Here is a 17911-nt window from a genome sequence, read left to right as displayed (position 1 = left end):
CCAAGATTGAACTGTTCGGCCTCATTATGTCCAGAGGAAACCAGACACTACTCATCACCTGCCCAATATCATCCCAACAGTGATGATCACTGCTATACAGCCATTGTAAGGCTAAAAGCCATGTCTATATGCTAGGGTATCAGATAAACAATTTCTGTTTCAACTTTTAAATCAATGTTAAAACATTAAAATCTGTTGGTCTTCTCCTTACCATTGTGAAGTGTTAAGTTACTTTACTTGCTGGTTTAACTTGTTGCATGTCATTTTCTTGTGGTTTTCAAGCATCTTATGTTCACATCTCTGCTTATTTGCACTGTAAAAAAGGGAGAGAGTCATTTCATTAATCACTTTCTGATTATGTTTTATTAACTTCCTGATCTCTTTCAATCTTGGGAAAAAACATTTTTAAAACTAGAAATAAGTCAATATAATAAAAAGTGGATAACAATGTGTGATGACAAAATAAGACCCACAGAAGAGTTAGAGCAAAACTCCAAACATTTGAATAAAAGACAAAACATTAAAAGCTTTTCAGTTTTGTGCTTGAAGCTCCTTTGTCATTGTTCTTTTATCATCCCACTCAATTGTTCTCTAAACACAAACTCCCTGCTGTATTGCTTTGTTGTACTCCTCCAAAAAATTTAAATGCTTGAAAAAATACACACAACTTCATTAACAATGCTTTTGAAAATTTGATATGATAAACATTATAATATACAAATCCAAAAACAAATGGACAATTCAGTTTTTTTCCAAATGTCATGCACAATGGATAAAAAGATCGGACAAACCATAAGAGATAAATAAAGAGTTAAAAAAGAACTTAAATATGATAATTTTAGCTTTGGTTATTAAGATACTAACATAAACAGCAGGTACACTTGGTAAAGCACTAAAAATTACCAAAAAAATCATAAAACTTTGGTTAAAACATACAGAAGAAACCTGACAATCCTGACTTCCCTTGGAAGTAATCATGATCTCAGATTACATTCTAAAAGTTTAAAGGTGCAATACTTAACATTTATGGTAAATCTGAATGAACTCCTTATGATGGAACAACTTCAATACGTCCATTGTCTTCACTGCTTATCCTGTTGAGGGGTCACCAGTCAATCACTGGGCTGACATAGAGACAAATGTTCACACTTTCACCTGTGGACAATTTAGGATCACCAATTAACCAAACAAGCACGTTTTTGTTCTATGGGAGGACGCCAGACTACATCCACACAATAAGGTCCTGTCCAATAGGGAGTAAAGCCAGGAGCCTTCTTGCTGTGAGGCAACAGCGCTTACCACTGCAACAACTTGCAGCCCAAGAAATACCTCTTTCCTTAAAATTCAGGGAAAAAAGTTTAACAAATTTAATCCCAATTGGTTCAAATTCAGCAGCTTGGTAAGTGTTGCACCTTCAAACATTACTGCTTTTGCTTGCACTTTAAGTCTCATTTGAAAACAGAACATTTGTGAGAAAAATGATGGGTTTTTCACAGTGAGGCAAAGTGGATTTAATATAAAATAGTTGTTTGTGTCACCTCATCTTGAGCAAGAAAGCCTTAATAATTTTGTGACAGACTTACAAAACCTTACTGTTACTGCATAAAAGAGGGGCCGTTTGTTTTATACTTGTAACTGATATTTCCATGTTAATTCAACCCCAAACTAATTTAAAATGATAGAAAAATCCCACCAGCAGCTGGAAAATGTACTGTACCAGTCTTATAGGAATTCTGTGAATTAACATGCCGACTGCTACCAAGAAGTTGTGCTAATTACATGGGAAAACTCGACTATTTGGTGGGATGTCTGTGAATGATACTGGCAGTTCTTGTACGGACTGTAAACCAGTGAGAAAAAGACTTAAAACACCTCTTTGCTGTCTATTTCAGCCTGTAGCACAGAATAGTAGTGCAATAGTGTTGTCATCATGTTGAAGAATAAAAGAGCAATATCCTTTTTGATTTATAATGCTCAAATGTCAGCTCCTAAGAGGAGAGTCTTTATCTTCTTTTCTTTTCCTCCTAATACAAAGAAGCACAGTGGTGCATTGTTTTGTGATAAAAAATACTCTTTTGCTTATCTGTAAAAAGGTGGAAATGATTTGTATATAATCAGAATGTGAACGTTGACAATTGTCTAAACTAGAAAATCTCCTTGTTGTATCTGTGAAACTAAAAACACTGCACTGAAAAGTTCCTATTCAGTTTAAAAGCTCAAGATTGAAGCGAACCACTGAGAGTATTCAAGGACTGGAAACAGGCCTGTTTTATTTTAGTGTTGCTTCTCTGTTCCAGACTCTGAGGGAAACAGGACCTTCACACCCAGCTGTGACCTATTGGTGTGAGACATAAACAAGAGGAACAAGAGTAAAACAAAGCGGACAGGACTATGAGACTCTCAGATATTTCACTCAATAAAGGAGAAGGAGCGTTTGTTTCTTTTAATGCTGACTGTCCTCCTTTGATACCCTCTGTTGGTGTCAGTTTAAAGTCTGACAGGTTTTAAATGAAAAAAACTCAAAAACTGATGTGTAACAAGAAATAAAAACTCACAAAATGCACCTTGTTCTGTACTTCCATTGGGATTTGATTTGTTACTTGGACCAAATCAAAAAGAATAAGAAGAAAACTCAAGCTAGATGAAAATATTAAATCTTTGCTCAAAGGATCAGAGGAGATTAAGCTGACTAGATATGAGACAAAATATAGACGCAAACAAATGTGGGACACACTGACCCTCATGTAAAAAAAAGGGTTACCTGAGCAAAATGTTAAGCAAGACTAAAAACCAACTTAAACACACACAATTTCAATACTTTTCTGTGTATGTTTGTAAGTCATGATCATTTAGGAACATGATGTAAAAAACATCTTTAAGTATTACGCAGTCCAATGCAAAAATCTAATAACTACAAAATCATAAGTGATTTAAAGCGACACCAGGAGCTTAAAGACAAACTACTGCTGTTTCTGTAAAATCTAAATATTAACATGTCAGAAGCACTTAGGAAAAACTCCTATTAGATATTTAGGTGTAAAAACGATGAATGACAAAATCTTCCATGTGGACCATGTCCTGACAGACATGAAAACTTCTCATGTAGAGCCTCACTCTTGTGGTCCATATTATTGCACTGAAAAGGAATTCATGTGCTGAAGTGTTTCACGACACATGGCAGCCATTTAGTTAAAGGGACTGCTAAAAAACAAGAGTCTAAATGCTGTTTGTGACAAAGTCTCACACACTCACACACCTTGGATGTCAATGAACACACTGGTTTTGTCCATTTTGCATCAACCCCTGGTCCACTGAAGGCTGAAAGTGCCCCAAAAAAATGAAGATTTTTACACCGTAGTAGGCTGAGGGACAACTGTTTGGACGCTTTTCCATCTTGATAAAGCTCTAAGATAAAATGGTGATGATAATCTTGTCTGTGGTGGTTCTGGTGGTAGTGTTCAGGCGTGTTGTGCCACTAACTCCTGTCCTATAAAGCGGCGCAGACGCTCCAGATACTGGCTGTACAATTCAATGTCGTTGTGTCCCGCTCCTTCCACCCACAGAGGCTCCACAGCTTTGGGGCAGCGCTCGAACAGAGCCAGGCCATGGGAGAAGTCGATCACCTCATCCTCTGTCCCGTGGATGATGAGCACCGGGGATGTGATTTTAGATACTTTCTCAATGCTGGAATAAAAGGGACAAGTGGAGTGAGGCAGGATTCAAAGCAATGAAAGCGTGATATCATGGTCGGTCAGTGTGCTAGCCAGAGGAGTGTTAGTGAAACAGTCAGGTCAATAACCGTAGGACAGTTTTTATAGTTTTGATACGATCTACCACCACAATTACTTTAGACTGACAACTTTTATCTAAAGCAGTGGTTGGGCGTCAGGATCCATCACCACCTCCTGATGAGAAATTGCAACCCCAAAAAAAAAACAACCGTAAAAATGTGTTGAATGGAGAAAGTAATGTAATGGTTTAATCAAGGTATCAATGTCCACTTAGGGTTTCTGTGCATCATGAACTTTTTGACCCCTCTTTTATTCCAGGCACACATTCATAACCCACTGGAAACAGCTCCACGTACTAATTTATGGTCCTGACCCACCAGTGCCTCTATCTTCAGGAACTCAAAGGTATTTGGACTATAAACTGACTAATACTTACTAATACTTGCTTATTAACAGCATAATTTGTTTTATAACTAAAGGGAATTAGGGCTGTCAAAACAGCTTAATCTTAATCTCAATCACATTGTCTAAAATGCTCAAAAACCTCTACAACATTTTAGCATGGCATGTGACTTAAGATTTTAATCTTAAGATCTTTTTAAAAGCTTTGGTAGGTTTTGATACTATTATCATTAAAGTAAAGGGGATTGTTTTGTTTCTTAATATGTGTTAGCCTTAATAAGTGTTGGGTATATGTAAATACATCTTTGATAATTAATGTTTGCTCTTGGCAAAAACAAATAGTCAATATAAAACTGTCAAATTGCTTTTGAATCAAAGTAAAATTTGGAAATGATTAAGAGGGTTGTCAATTTTTTAAAATCCTTTGTCATTTTTCAATACCAAGTGTTTTGAAATGAACAATTCCCCCTTATTTTCATGATCAGAGTTCTCAAAAAGTACCAGGGCCTAAAAACCTCTTAAAATCTTCAGATGTTGTTTTAATCTAAACTCCTGCTGCCAGTGGAAAAGAGAGAGGGAATAGTCTTATTGGCTAAAAAAAATACGTTGGCAATGTATTTGTGTTTCAGTCGTACTTTAACCAAAGAGCAAAACAGTGAATGCACTGATCTGACAATAAACAGGAGTTTGCCTGCATTTTTAACAATTTAAGAACAATGAATCCCAAATACTCAGTGTTTCTGACAGAAAAATATTTAGATGGGAAAGCTTAGTTACATTTAGCTTCTTTTTAGTCATTTCTGGGGATGTGTGGGCAGAGTTCACACCCTTGGGAAGAGTGTTAATATGTGTTTTGTATGTGTTTAAGTGTTTTTATGCATTGTTTGCTGTACAGTGATCCCTGATAAAGTTAGTTTGCTTAAGTTTCTGGTGGACTGTTGTTTTTAATGTCAGACACTTTAGCATCAAGAGTGAAGTATCCACTGAGTTACAACTTGTGCCTGTGACTTTTGGTGCTCCCAAAGGTTGCGTAGTTCATACTCTTCATCAGTATGTATGCCTATGAGGCTAACTTTCTGATTTGTTCTTGCCAGAGGAGACCCACTTATACCACAGACTTTTTAAGAGTTACTGCAGCTCTGTCCTATTATAAAATATTTAACACTTCAACAGTGTGAACCAACATAGACACTTTGAAAGCATTACATTTAAGTCTATAATAATAATAATAATAATAATAATAATAATAACAATAATAATAATACATTTTATTTATAAGAGCCTTTCTCAACACTCAAGGTCACTTTCCAGATAAAAACAAGTACAATAAAACAACAGATAAAAGCTAACACAGTATAAAAATGGGACAAAGTAATTACAAAGAACAGGCTATCCTGAACAGGTGGGTTATATAAGTGTGATTAACACCTTTAATTTTGCTGTGTATTTTACTTTATAACAGAGGTGTGAATTTACCTGAACAGCCTTGTTGATCTATAGTCATGTTGTTCTTGCCAATAAAGAAAGACCATTTTTTCTGAACAAGTCCTCAGTAGCTACTCAGTACTTAAAGTCAACTCTAAATAAAACATACTCAAGTAGATTTAAAGATATTTTTCTGCTTGTTCCGAAGAACATTTTAACCAGAGTAACTGTACTTTTACTTGAGTTCAAAAGTGTATGTTTTCCACCTCTGACTCTCAGTCATGTTTTAGTCAGTAAAAGCTACATTTTTGTCATCACTCTTACTCTAGAGTTTTATTTTTATTCAACCTAACTGAATGAGTCAATTTACAAAATTAATATAACAACATTTAACTTTACCAATACACTATCAATACTTCAATTAAAATAAAACAAGCTGACATATCTTAATTGTTTGACTATTATGTGTAGTGGAGAATTTCCACAGCACAAATGGGAACATTGTGTTTTATTGAAAATAACACCTCTACGGATACTCCTTAACAGTCTGAGTCGATGTTGATATCATTATTCATACTTTTCTTTTAATTGGTGGAAAGATAAGACAGCAGTCCCTTTTTTACAGAAGCTGTATATCTCTTAAAGTTGCTGGAAAACAAACGTATTTCCATTCTCCTCCAAAGAACGATTAATGGAGGTTTCTTTCCAAAACCGGAATTGTCTTATTCTTCATGTGAAGAACAAAACATAATATTCAATATCGTATAAAATTTTTTTTTATATCTTTGTCTTGAAGTCAGTTTACTGAGCTAATCTCAAACATATCACGTTACCATAGCATCTTTAGTGCCCTACTTAGCCTTTCGGTCGGTCTATTTCAGATTGCTGACATTAGGTTACTATTCTAAAGTAACAGCAGATGAGCAGATGAAGAGAATGATTGTCCCTCTACTGCCAGTATTATGTGTCTGAATGCTACTCCCAGAAGGCAGTCAAAGGCACTGCATTTCAGTTAAATTTAAAGTACAGTGTTGATAAAGTTGTTGGCTGGAAATTCTGTTGTTTTTTAATGTTCAGCCACTTGCCTCTATCAAAGTTTTATTATCAAATATCTATTTTTAGCTCTACAGCATTGTCATGGGGAAAGGTTGTTGATAAACATAGTCATATTTTCACTGATGAAATTAACACTGCATGGTATCAAACATGTAATTACATATATAGCTCAATTTTCAGAACTGTACAAAAGTGTTCAAATCTGCTATTAAGACGGCCCAATGATTGCATTGCAAGTATTGTCAAAATGGATTTAATTACATTTCATTTAGAATTCCTATATGTACAAAATAATTCAAGCTGTACAAGTTCAACACAAAGACAAAATGCTTCAAACACATTCACTCATGCTTTGCCATACAGACACATTTTACATGAAAACAGCAGAGAAGGATAGAAATAGAGGAGGCGGGATGCCAGCTGCCCACTCTGAATGTGAACAACAGACAAACACTGAAGGCTTTCTGTGCTCATCACTAACACACAGAGCGAGGCTTTCCCCTGGTTTCCTCACCGCCTCTGCTCCTCACCCACTGGTACCATCTGGGGCCAGACTCTGCATTGAAGCTGGTGTTGGCTGCTATTGACCCTCTGTAGATTTGGCCACTAAAACTGAACTGATATTACGAGAACAGAAGGACTGAGCCTCACTAATGAAAGCACTGCTCTGTGTCGTAAGGGAATTGTTGGGTGGCCAAGGTTTCAAAAATGAAATCACAGTAACGCAACACATTACAGCAAACACCCACATTAAAATCGCACACAGGCGTGGGGCACCAAACCTCCTAAGAGTGGGAGGCTATGACTGATCATGAAGCAATAAAAGAAAATCTCACAAGTACAGGGCCAAAACAACACTTTTTTACAGACAGACACCCTTTATTGAAAGACTGATGTATCTGCTGTTTTACGGATCATATTACCTCCATCTTAACTCCTCAGTGATAAACACATGTATCCATTTCTATACCTAAGTGTACAGCAGAAGAAAGTTAAACTGCACAAGACTATTGCTTTAATGTGGGCCGTAGGTCAAAAGCTTTTATTTGAAATAAAGATAAAGTACGGTTTTACTAGTTCAAGGCCATTTCAAACAACATTGATAAAGACTGTACAACAATGCCTAAATTTAGAATCTTAAACTAGAAAAGCGCTCGGAGAGTGCAGACCTCCACCATTAGCCCTATCTTCCAATAGTAAAGAATCCTTTAAAAAATTCCTGTATCCAGACGATTACCTGGATCAGTCCCAAAGTCTAGTCACTTCTTCCTTATGCCATTTGTGACAATTCCTGAAAATGTCATCAAAATCCATCCATAACTTTTTGAGTTATGCTGCAAACAAACAAACTAACAAACTAACAAACCCTGCCGATCACATAACCTCCTTGGTGGAGGTAAATATGGACACTATTTTTATGAAAACCGTCTGTAAATATGTCAAAGATTAAATTCTTATCATATTACAGCAATAAAGTTTTCATTCAATGATTCATTATATTTTCAAAACCACCACTGATTGATATAATAAAATAGACCTCCTGTATGTTTATTTCTTGTGGCAGTGTTTGCTTATTAATAAGTAGCCGGCACTCTTGTCTACTGAGAGATTTTGTCTTATTACTTCCTCTTTTGATCAGTACATTGGCCCTTCCTGCACTGACATGCTTTTATACCACGATAAATCTTCTGCTGAAGGCCACATCCTTACAAACTGTAGATTCTCTTAAAGAGAGAATATAATGAGTTAGAAATAAAAAAGGACAGATGTATAACTTTCATCTGAATATATTACACCACCACTCATTTTTTTAAGCTTAAATGCAAATAGAAAATGCTTAATTCATGACTTCTACAAAGGATAAAAGCCAACTTAAGCCATTTTTATTATAATCAGTGCATGATGGTGCATTGCAAACCCACATTTTCTCCATAATTATAATTTTTAAATAAAATACCGGTATGTGAAATTGACTCCCTGGTCGATGCCCATCTACAGGAGGCAGGATTTGGTAAAGGCTCTTCATGACATAGCAGTATTGTTTAGGATGCATTCATATCTATTGTACAACTCATGCTGCTCACCTCTTACTGTTGTTGGAGCAAAAGCATTACATGTGTAGTATTATTTTTGCAGATATTACATGTGAAATATTATCTATAATATATAACTTTTCTACCTGCTTATATTTTCTTGTGAGGTGCGAAAATATCCAAATAATTAAACCCAAAGAAATCGTATAACAGTGAAGACTGCACTGAAATCAATCAATTCTTTTGAACTCTTTATCTACATCCCTTCAGAATGTTTTTTGAATACTATGGATGGGCATTTGTGTGAAGGTCATGAATGTTATTATATTTAAGGAGAGCAAATTTAATTGAACAATATGCACGGGGTTTGGGCTGTATCCTTTTTTTTTATACCAGTAAACCTTCCCCAAATTTTACTGGAGTATACCACATTACCACCAGGTGTTTAAAACCCGCATTTTACAAGTAATTGCCCATGTGCACGCAGGGTCTTCATTTCATCCTTTAACAAAATGCTTTGAGTTTTTAAAAAATGAGCATTGATTACAGGGGTGCTGGGGTGATTTTTAGTTGAAGCCTTGTTTTCACACCTTACAGGTAAGCAGAATTACATCAGGATCAAATGATCCTGTCTCATTTCTCCTTCCTCTCTCTCTCTCACTGTAATAACTCATACCATATGCTCTCATTTTCCCCCCATTGTTACAAGGAAATATGAAGATAATAATCCACAACTATTATCATAGACATAGAGTATATAACAATGTGAAGTAATGTTCCATCTCTAAACAGAAAAAGATGGATCTTAATTTTAATTTATGAGCTCTGTCTTGCTGTGAGTTCACTTTACGCGAAGTTTATAAAAAGTTACAGACCACTTTAGGGCCTAAAATAACCAACAAGAACCAATAAACTTCATCTATGTTTCACATAGGCATGGATTTAAATAGGCTTAAATGTTTTTAAACTGTTGATAGTTTAATTGTCCTAGGTTTTTCTATTAAAGCATGTAGCATGTACAGTCATTTATAGCTGAAACTTTGCTATTTCTCATTACAGAAAGAAGAATTAACATGTTTCAAAACTCATCTTACCATATACGGTGTTACCATATTAAGTAATGTGTACTGTCAAAAAAGACACTGTTCTATTCTGTTTCATGTATTATTGACTGCTTTAAAAGAGGATCTTGTGATGAAATAAAAAGGTACTGTGGGAGTAAGAAAGCAAGGCAGAAGCTGATATGAAAATGCTGAGGGGTTTTATAACTGCAATGAACTTTGACATATGGGAAAAACAGAACCGCAGCTTCACATCACATTATCTTCTCTAAAATTTTGCAGGATGAGAACTGTTCCTGTACTGTGATATCACATCTAGGAGAAAAGGCAGACCTCTGGTGGGTTTACTCTTCATGAAAGTATTACAGTATCTGGATGACTCACTTAAATCTATAAAACTGAGATAAAAATAAAAATCCACCCACCACCCAATAAAAAAACACAGAAAACCTAAGTCTCAGCACCAGATGCTACAGACATGGGCTGTTTTTCTGTTAGCAAATACCAACTGAACCCCCTTAGAGTTAAAAAGTATGAAAAAAAAATTCCTCATATTTTTATCTTCCAAGCACATTAAAAGTTGGTGAAGCTGTTCACAAAACCTTACTTTGGTTCTGTATGAACCCCTTATTCAGGTGTTTTTTAGTAGACGGGGAAAGGCAGACTGGAGCAAAATAAAAACAAACAGAATGCTTCATCTCAGTGACACCATACACTTAATAAGACCCAAAGATGTGGATTTCTACAATAAAATTATAATCGTGTAACATTTATCATGAGGCTAATAAATATAAAGGGAAGTTTATTAACACTGTGATGAGACTTACTTTGGAAAAGCGTCGAAGCAGTATGTTTTCTTTGTGTCGGGAAAGGCCACTCTCATGCCAGACGTTAAAGGTGAGTGAAGAACCACGGCAGCACACTCATACCGGGATGCCAGGTCCACAGTGGGTACTGTCCCAATGCTCTGTCCATACAGGATGATATTCTCTGGGCTGATCCCATACCTGGTCAGAAGTAGAGAAGACTTTTAAAGTGCATGCTTATGGAGGTTTTGTTCTTACAGCAGTGGTAGAGCAGTACAACATATGTTATGTTCTTCCATTATGAACTTCTCATCAAGCCCTTATTTGGAGGTCTTTGGTTATTCTACTACATTTATTTTAAGAATAGTTTTCTAATCATTTAACTTACAAATCCTTAGAGCATTTCTTCAGTTTTCATGAAAAGTTTAAGAATTTCTATTACAGCAAAACCTTGACTCATGCATTTAAAAAGTAGGGTTATTTATAACTTTGCAGAGTGACTTGATGGAAAGTGACAGCTACACCACTGTAAATTCGCCTAAACTTACCCTTAAGTCAACACTCTGCAGCGTCATGTCTTCCTGAGGCTACAGCTGCATTACGGCAGCTCCGCTTTCACTAATGAGACACTTTATCACAGCACAAAGTCCTTGAGAGACACCTTGCCCCCCAGCCCTTTCTCTCTTCATCTATCCATCTTCCTCTTTTTCATTCCCACTGCATCTGTTCCCTCTCTGCTCTGCTCTTTATCCCGGCTCCTTTCTGATGACAACCTCCACCACCTCTGCATCTTTATCTTTACCTGGCTTTTTCTACCTATTTTCTTTCATTCTGCTTCCCCATACAGAAGAGGTGGGAAAATATGAAGAAAATGTTATCTACATATGTTACAGGGTTGATTTGCTCCTAATCTAAGATGATGAGCTTCTTGTCACAGGAGACGTGATGACAATGTGTAATAAATCATCCCTTGACAGACACATATGGGGCAATTATATCCAAACATACCGTGTGCGCAAGGCGTGCCAGGCAGCATCTATGTCAGCATAGAGGTTCTTCTCAGTGGGCTTGCCGGTGCTGACACCGTAGCCTGAGTAGTCGTAGGAAAAGATGTTGCAGTTGATGCGGGTGCCAAGGCCAATATAGAAACTGCTCATCTGGCCCAGGTCCACTGCATTACCGTGGGAGAAGAGCACTGTGAATCTGAAAGGACATGCATGGAAAAGACATAGGATGAGAAGAGAAATAGGCACAAAATCAAATGTTTAACTATTGTTATAAATTCACTAGTGTCAGACAATTACGAAATCAATCTTAAGCTTACTTTTATACAACCGTATTCTAAGTGTTTGGTTTTATATCACAGCCATAATTAATAAACTGTTTTAACTTCTGTGCCTTACATGATTATACAGCAATACCACTCTGTGGAATGAAGGGAAACATCCCATTTTAGATGCAGCCTTTGATTTGTGGAGCTAATTGGTTTATGAAATATAATAAATACAGACCTTAAAGATTTCTACAAAACTTGGGGCAATAATGGCCTAGCGGTTGGGTTGCAACCCATGTACGCAGGTGGCCCAGGTTTAAGTCTGGCCTACTGCTCCTTTCCTGCATATCTCAACCCCACTCTCTCATTCCCATTTCCAACACTATCCGTTGTCCTCCTCTCTACCGGCATAAAAGGCCCAAAAATTTATCCTAAAAAAGATTACTTCCAAACTTGACAAACTAAAAAAAACACAACCAAGCTCATCACATTTCTTCCTCCATGAGTCCAACTTGATAATCAAACTCTAAATCAAATAAGAGAAAGATGCAGTTATGTTATCTTATCCCTGCTCTTTGGACCCATTGCCAACAGGCCTATGTCTACAAAGCGGTGCGTGTTGGAGAGATCAGTTACTACAATTGCTTCTTGACAAACGACTCTTACTTCCAGACATTTTGTACAACGTGAGAAGCAGAGTATCCTCTATAAACTCTGGGTACTCTACCCCTTGCCTTTTATTCATGAATGCATGCTGCGCTCCATAGAGAAATATGATACTTTTTCTACACACTGACTGTTCTGAGATCCTCCCTAAGTTGTTCTGTTTATGAACACATTTAGCCAGCAGCTGAGCTTTTGGCTCTTCCATTCAGAAGGTGGCATAACAAAGACTCTGCCATATCAGGTCAAGCTTAGATTCTTTCTTCTGTAATATAAGACAAACATTAAAAACAAGATATACACAGAGTGTAACACAAGCTTGTGCATGTCTTTTTAATTGATTTGCTGAATTAATCAGCAGCGGAGCAGTGCAGAAGGTTTGGAAAAAAAACACTAAGGTAAAATACTTGTACATTTAAGGACATAAAATATGATCTGTAGTTAGGCCTCATGTGTGATTTATTAACTTTATTAACTCTATTAACTCTGAAATTAGGTTACTGATCAGGATAACGTTTTTAAGTCTGATGGTAGCTTAAATGACATAAGGTGGAAATGAGGGATACTGGCAAAAGAATGTGGACTTATAATCAAGTTCCTACAAATCTACAGGCTGAAAAAATTAATGACAGCAGATAAAAGGAGCTGTCAAAATAAAGGAGTAGTTGAAATAGGTGGCATTGATCCATGCAAGGCAGTAGGAGAAAACTTTTGAGTCAGCTTGGTGAAAAGTAGAGACAAATACTTGAAGTAGGCATGGATGTTTGTGGAAGCAGATGAAGGAGAAGCGTGACACATACTAAAAATGATTAAGATAAAGAACTGTACCCATGCAAACTCAGAAAGCTGGTACACCTCCTAAACCACCCACCTTGCATTGGGGACACAGCGAATGTACATGCAGCCGACTTTGTTCCCTCGGCTCGATCGAGTGAGGAACACCTCTGTCGTATCCAGCTCTCTCTGCGTGTACTGAAACTCTGCTCGCTCTGTCAGGTGGAGCTTCCATCTTCCCTCCACAGCCCCGGCACCTCCGCTTCCAGACACCGACGCTCCGCTACGTGAACGGCTGGATGCCCCAGTTGCCCCTTGTGTGGCGAGACTTGCATCTGGGTCTGGTAGAAAGGTGTATGTGGGCTCAGGAGGAAGGAAGGCAAGCTTGGCTGCGATGCGACTCGGGCACGGTGGGCAGCAGAAGAGGCAGCAGAGCTCGCTGAGAGAGAGGCCATTCATCCTTCACTGTGCAGGAGGATGACAAGAGGATCACTGTGCAAATGAATTCTCATTATCCCAGCGTTAACACAATGAAATGCTTAGTACAATTCAATGTTGGAGGCATTTAGTCCAAGTGTGGCAACAATAATGATGACAATGTTACAGAATGGTGACTTAGAAACACTAGAATCAATTATGGCATGCCATTACCACTGACTCTACTTTGATCATTTATAATCACTTATTGTTTTATAAAGTAAAACTGAATGTTGGCAACAGCTTTAGGAGTGAGAGATGCCTTCAATTTGCTGTGTATTTCTAGACTGCATTATCATCATTTCAATCTAAATGAATCTGCATATTATTTCTATTTCATGATAAATAATTAGGTCCTTAATAGACACATCTAGAAGAAAATTGTGTAAAACTAATCTCACATTTGGTCAAAGCCCAAAGCAAAGTTTAGCCTTTTGGCTGAAAAAATATCCCTAACTGTTTCAATTCCTTTCACATGAGAAAAAAAGGGGGAAAAAGCTGGTTTAATTTAGAGGCTAAACCAACAGATTTTTGGCATCTTTACTCACAAAACCATTTTATAGCAAAGATAAATTACGGGAACATGTGCTGATTATTTTCATTTATCACCAAATAGTTTATTGATAAAACAAGGCACTTTAAAAATGCTTTTCAGGCTTGAAATTGTATCATTTTTATGGGTTTAACTGGGGGCAGTTTTAAACCAAAATCACTGGAGCTCATAATATTAAATACAGAGTAATTAGTTACATAACTGATGAATCACTTAACAAAAGAATTACATGTACTCCCATATGACATCACACGAATACGAAGAAAGTTGACCTACCTGTTGATCTAGTATCTTGTCTCCGTTAAAGAGAAGCTGGATCGGACCAAAAATAAAATAAGGACGACTTCCTCCTCTACAAACGAAGGGCACTGTCAGTAAACTGCTCTGTCAGCAAAACAAGGAAAACTAGTGGACACTACAGACTGTCAGGGACGTTAATTACTGAGTATCTGCCGTGTTTTCAGAGAGGTGATTTTATTCCAGATCACATTCATTTCGTCCACCTGTTGAAATGCTGACGAATCGCTTTGGATACAGTTCCCAAAAGAGAACAGAAATAAGAAAAAACTAAGTTTATTCAGCTGAATTCCTTGTGATGACAGAGGAAAACAAGCTTTTTTAATGTCCACAAAGTGAACAAATCAAACACTAAAAGCTTTCCGTGTTCAATAAAACAGGTAAAAGTAGTAGGTAAAATTGCCAATAACAAGTATATCAAGAATGACGACACTTTAGAGTCATATTTGACCAGGGAGAGCAGCTACTTGTCTGCGTGTGCCAGCTAATGCTACGCAGGCTTAAGCTAGCAAGAAGACATAAACACTCAGTTAAAACAAAGCTCATTCCTGGATCTCCAGCGTGAAAAGACGGTTATATAAAAGTCCTCGACGTGGATATTTCTCTCCATGAATCCATTATGGACGGATACAGCGTCTCCGCTGACTTTATGGATGCCGTCTTGACATTTAAATAAATACATGTACGTACGGTGTTTTCCTACTTCTCTGCTGTTTCACCGCATCCGGAAGCGACAGCTGACAGGATGTGATGTCATGAGTTTCCATTGGACAATTAAGGGAAACTTGTTATCAGTTGACGTGACGCTGTAGTGAGGGGTGACATATGTGAACTTAATTGTTCTGCACCTTTAGAGAAAATGAAATTACACAAATCCCATGTGACTAATACTCACGAATCATCACAATAAGTGGCATTTATTGTAAGTAGACTAAAAAGATAAATTCGTGTTAATAAGGGTCTGGCAGATATAATTTATTTTAAAGAGAAAGAACGTCATACATATGTCTTACTCTAATCGGGAGGTTGGCTATAAACAATGTTAATGAGAGGACAAATTTTTTGAGGCGTCTTTATTTCGAAGTAAAAAAAAAAAAAAAAAGAACAAGCCAGTGAACTATGGGACATAGTTGGCAATAAATTTCAAAGATCTCCAAGTAGTATGTGAAGAAGAGTCATAATGTAATAGCAAATGTTGAGGTGTCTGGCATGTGGTAAACAAGCTTTAAACAAGATATAAACTGAAAACAAGCTATGCTGTTTTGTCAACTTCATTATATTTGCAAATTCCACTTTGATCCACCAGTGTTTGCATGGCCAAGCTCTTCAGATTTTATTTGACACTGTGCAACTCTTATAGGTAGTATGTTCTTTAAACCAGGAATGCAGCAGTGGAGAACTGTAACATATCATTTCAAAGTACCTCTTTAAGCTGAACATCCTTTTCTGTGAAGGTGGTTTACTTTAGAAACTTAAACTTCCATATATTCTAGATTCATCTCATACAAAGTGAAACATTTCAATACTTTTTTGTTGTAATCTTGATGATTACAGCTTACAGCTCATGAACATAAAAGATCCACAGTCTCAAAATAATAGAATAGTGCAGAAAAGTTCATTTTCATGGGTTTCCTGGGCCTTCATTCTCTCACTGTGGGTAAGTATCCACAACCAGTCACAGAGAAGACTGCTGACTTGACAGCTGTCCAGAGGACAATCAGTGACATCCTCCACAAGGAGGGTAAGCCACAGAAGACCTTTACTGAAAGGGCAGGCTGTTCTCAGGGAAAGTTGACTGGAAGAGAAAAGTGTGGTAAGAAAAGGTGTACAAGCAGAAGGGATGAGCTCACACTTCAGAGAATTGTCAAACAAAGCAGATTCAAGAAGTGAAGGGAGCTTCACAAAGAGCTGGCTGAAGTTGGAGTCAGCCCAGGTCGGTCCAGGAAATGGACTACAAGTGTCAGGTTGAGCCAGAGTCAACGCTGTTAGACGTCTACAAGGAGATTTTGGAGCATGTCATGCTTCCATCTGCTAAGAAGCTTTATGGAGATCCTGATTTCTTTTTCCAGCGGGACTCAACCCCTGCCAACAGGGAAGCCCAAACTACCAGAAAATGGTCTGCTGACCATGGCATTATTGTGCTTGATTGGCCAGCCAGCTGACCTGAGCTGAAGCTCAGGAAAGAGTCTCTTTTCATCCAAGACGAAGATGAGATACACCAGACTCAACAACAGAGAAGAGTGGAAGGCTGAAATCAGAGCAACCTGGTCTTCATAACACCCTGGCAGTGCCACAGACTAATTGGCTCAAGGCCATATTGCATAGATGCATTAATTTGTGCAAAAGGAGCTCCAACCAAGTACTGAATATATATATATATATATATATATATATATATATATATATATATATATATATAATCTATGTAATATATATTTAATCTATGTGAGCTGTAAGCTGTAGTCATCAACATAAAAAAAGAGTCTTGGTAAATATTTCACATTTTAATGATAAATCTAGAGCATAGAAGTTTCACTCCTTGAATAGTTTCACTTCTTGAAGTAAATCACAGGAGAAAATGAACTTTTTTATGTTCTAATTTTTCAAGATGCACCTGTAGCTCTGTGCATGAGGTTTGTAATGTATACCTGCAGAATGGCAAATCTTGAGTCTATAAATGTCGATAAGATGTAACACACTGATCAAATCTATGCAAGTATGTTGTGTATATTTTATTTTAAAGAATGCCCTCTTAGGAACAGGCATTCGAAATTAGCATATGCTGAAATTTGTTTTTCAGTTATTTATGTATACTGCATCTGTCCATGACAAATAAACCAGTACATTAACAAAAAACATATCAGATTCAAATTCCCAGATAACCGCTTTATGGCATTTTATAATCATGATTGATCACAGATGCTGAACACTTAACTGCCATCAGTAAACTGTTTTTGATTGTCACTACACTCTAACACCACAGCAGGTCACTTTCATGGTGTTGCCTGGTGAATTCAGATGTAATTTTTTCTCTCATTACTTCTTTATTAAGTCATGTCTGTATCTTGTGATGTTGACAAATTACTAAAACTGCTGAGAGAAACGTGACAAATACATGGTATCGTGCAGAAATGTACCAGGTGCTTTTGGATTTATATTTAAAAATAATGTAAAGATAGCAAGGTGAAGGGCCACAGTATTTACATGAACCCTGGCAGAGACGGATTCCTGAACAATACTTACCTTCATTGTTTACACATATGTCCCTAGGAATAAACCCTGCTCATTACGATGAAATAGTGTTGGTATTAAACCAAGGTGTGAATGTATAAATAAGTAAAAGACAAGTGTAATTTAAAA

General features: G+C 37.0%; 1 protein-coding gene across 1 annotated transcript; it reads right to left on the bottom strand.

The window, feature by feature from the left end:
- Positions 1-15280, bottom strand: abhd17ab (abhydrolase domain containing 17A, depalmitoylase b). The gene is made up of 5 exons (XM_041791222.1): positions 14531-15280; positions 13322-13689; positions 11523-11717; positions 10536-10715; positions 1-3684 (listed from the first exon to the last, which is right to left on the bottom strand). Exons 2-5 carry the CDS (start codon positions 13681-13683, stop codon positions 3459-3461), a joined length of 963 nt encoding a protein of 320 aa, XP_041647156.1. The 5' UTR covers positions 13684-13689; positions 14531-15280; the 3' UTR covers positions 1-3458.
- Between the last annotated feature and the right edge of the window lie 2631 nt (positions 15281-17911).

This window comes from Cheilinus undulatus, linkage group 7 (assembly GCF_018320785.1).
Source record: "Cheilinus undulatus linkage group 7, ASM1832078v1, whole genome shotgun sequence".
NCBI lineage: Eukaryota > Metazoa > Chordata > Actinopteri > Labriformes > Labridae > Cheilinus > Cheilinus undulatus.
This window is presented reverse-complemented; position numbering and strand designations above follow the sequence as displayed.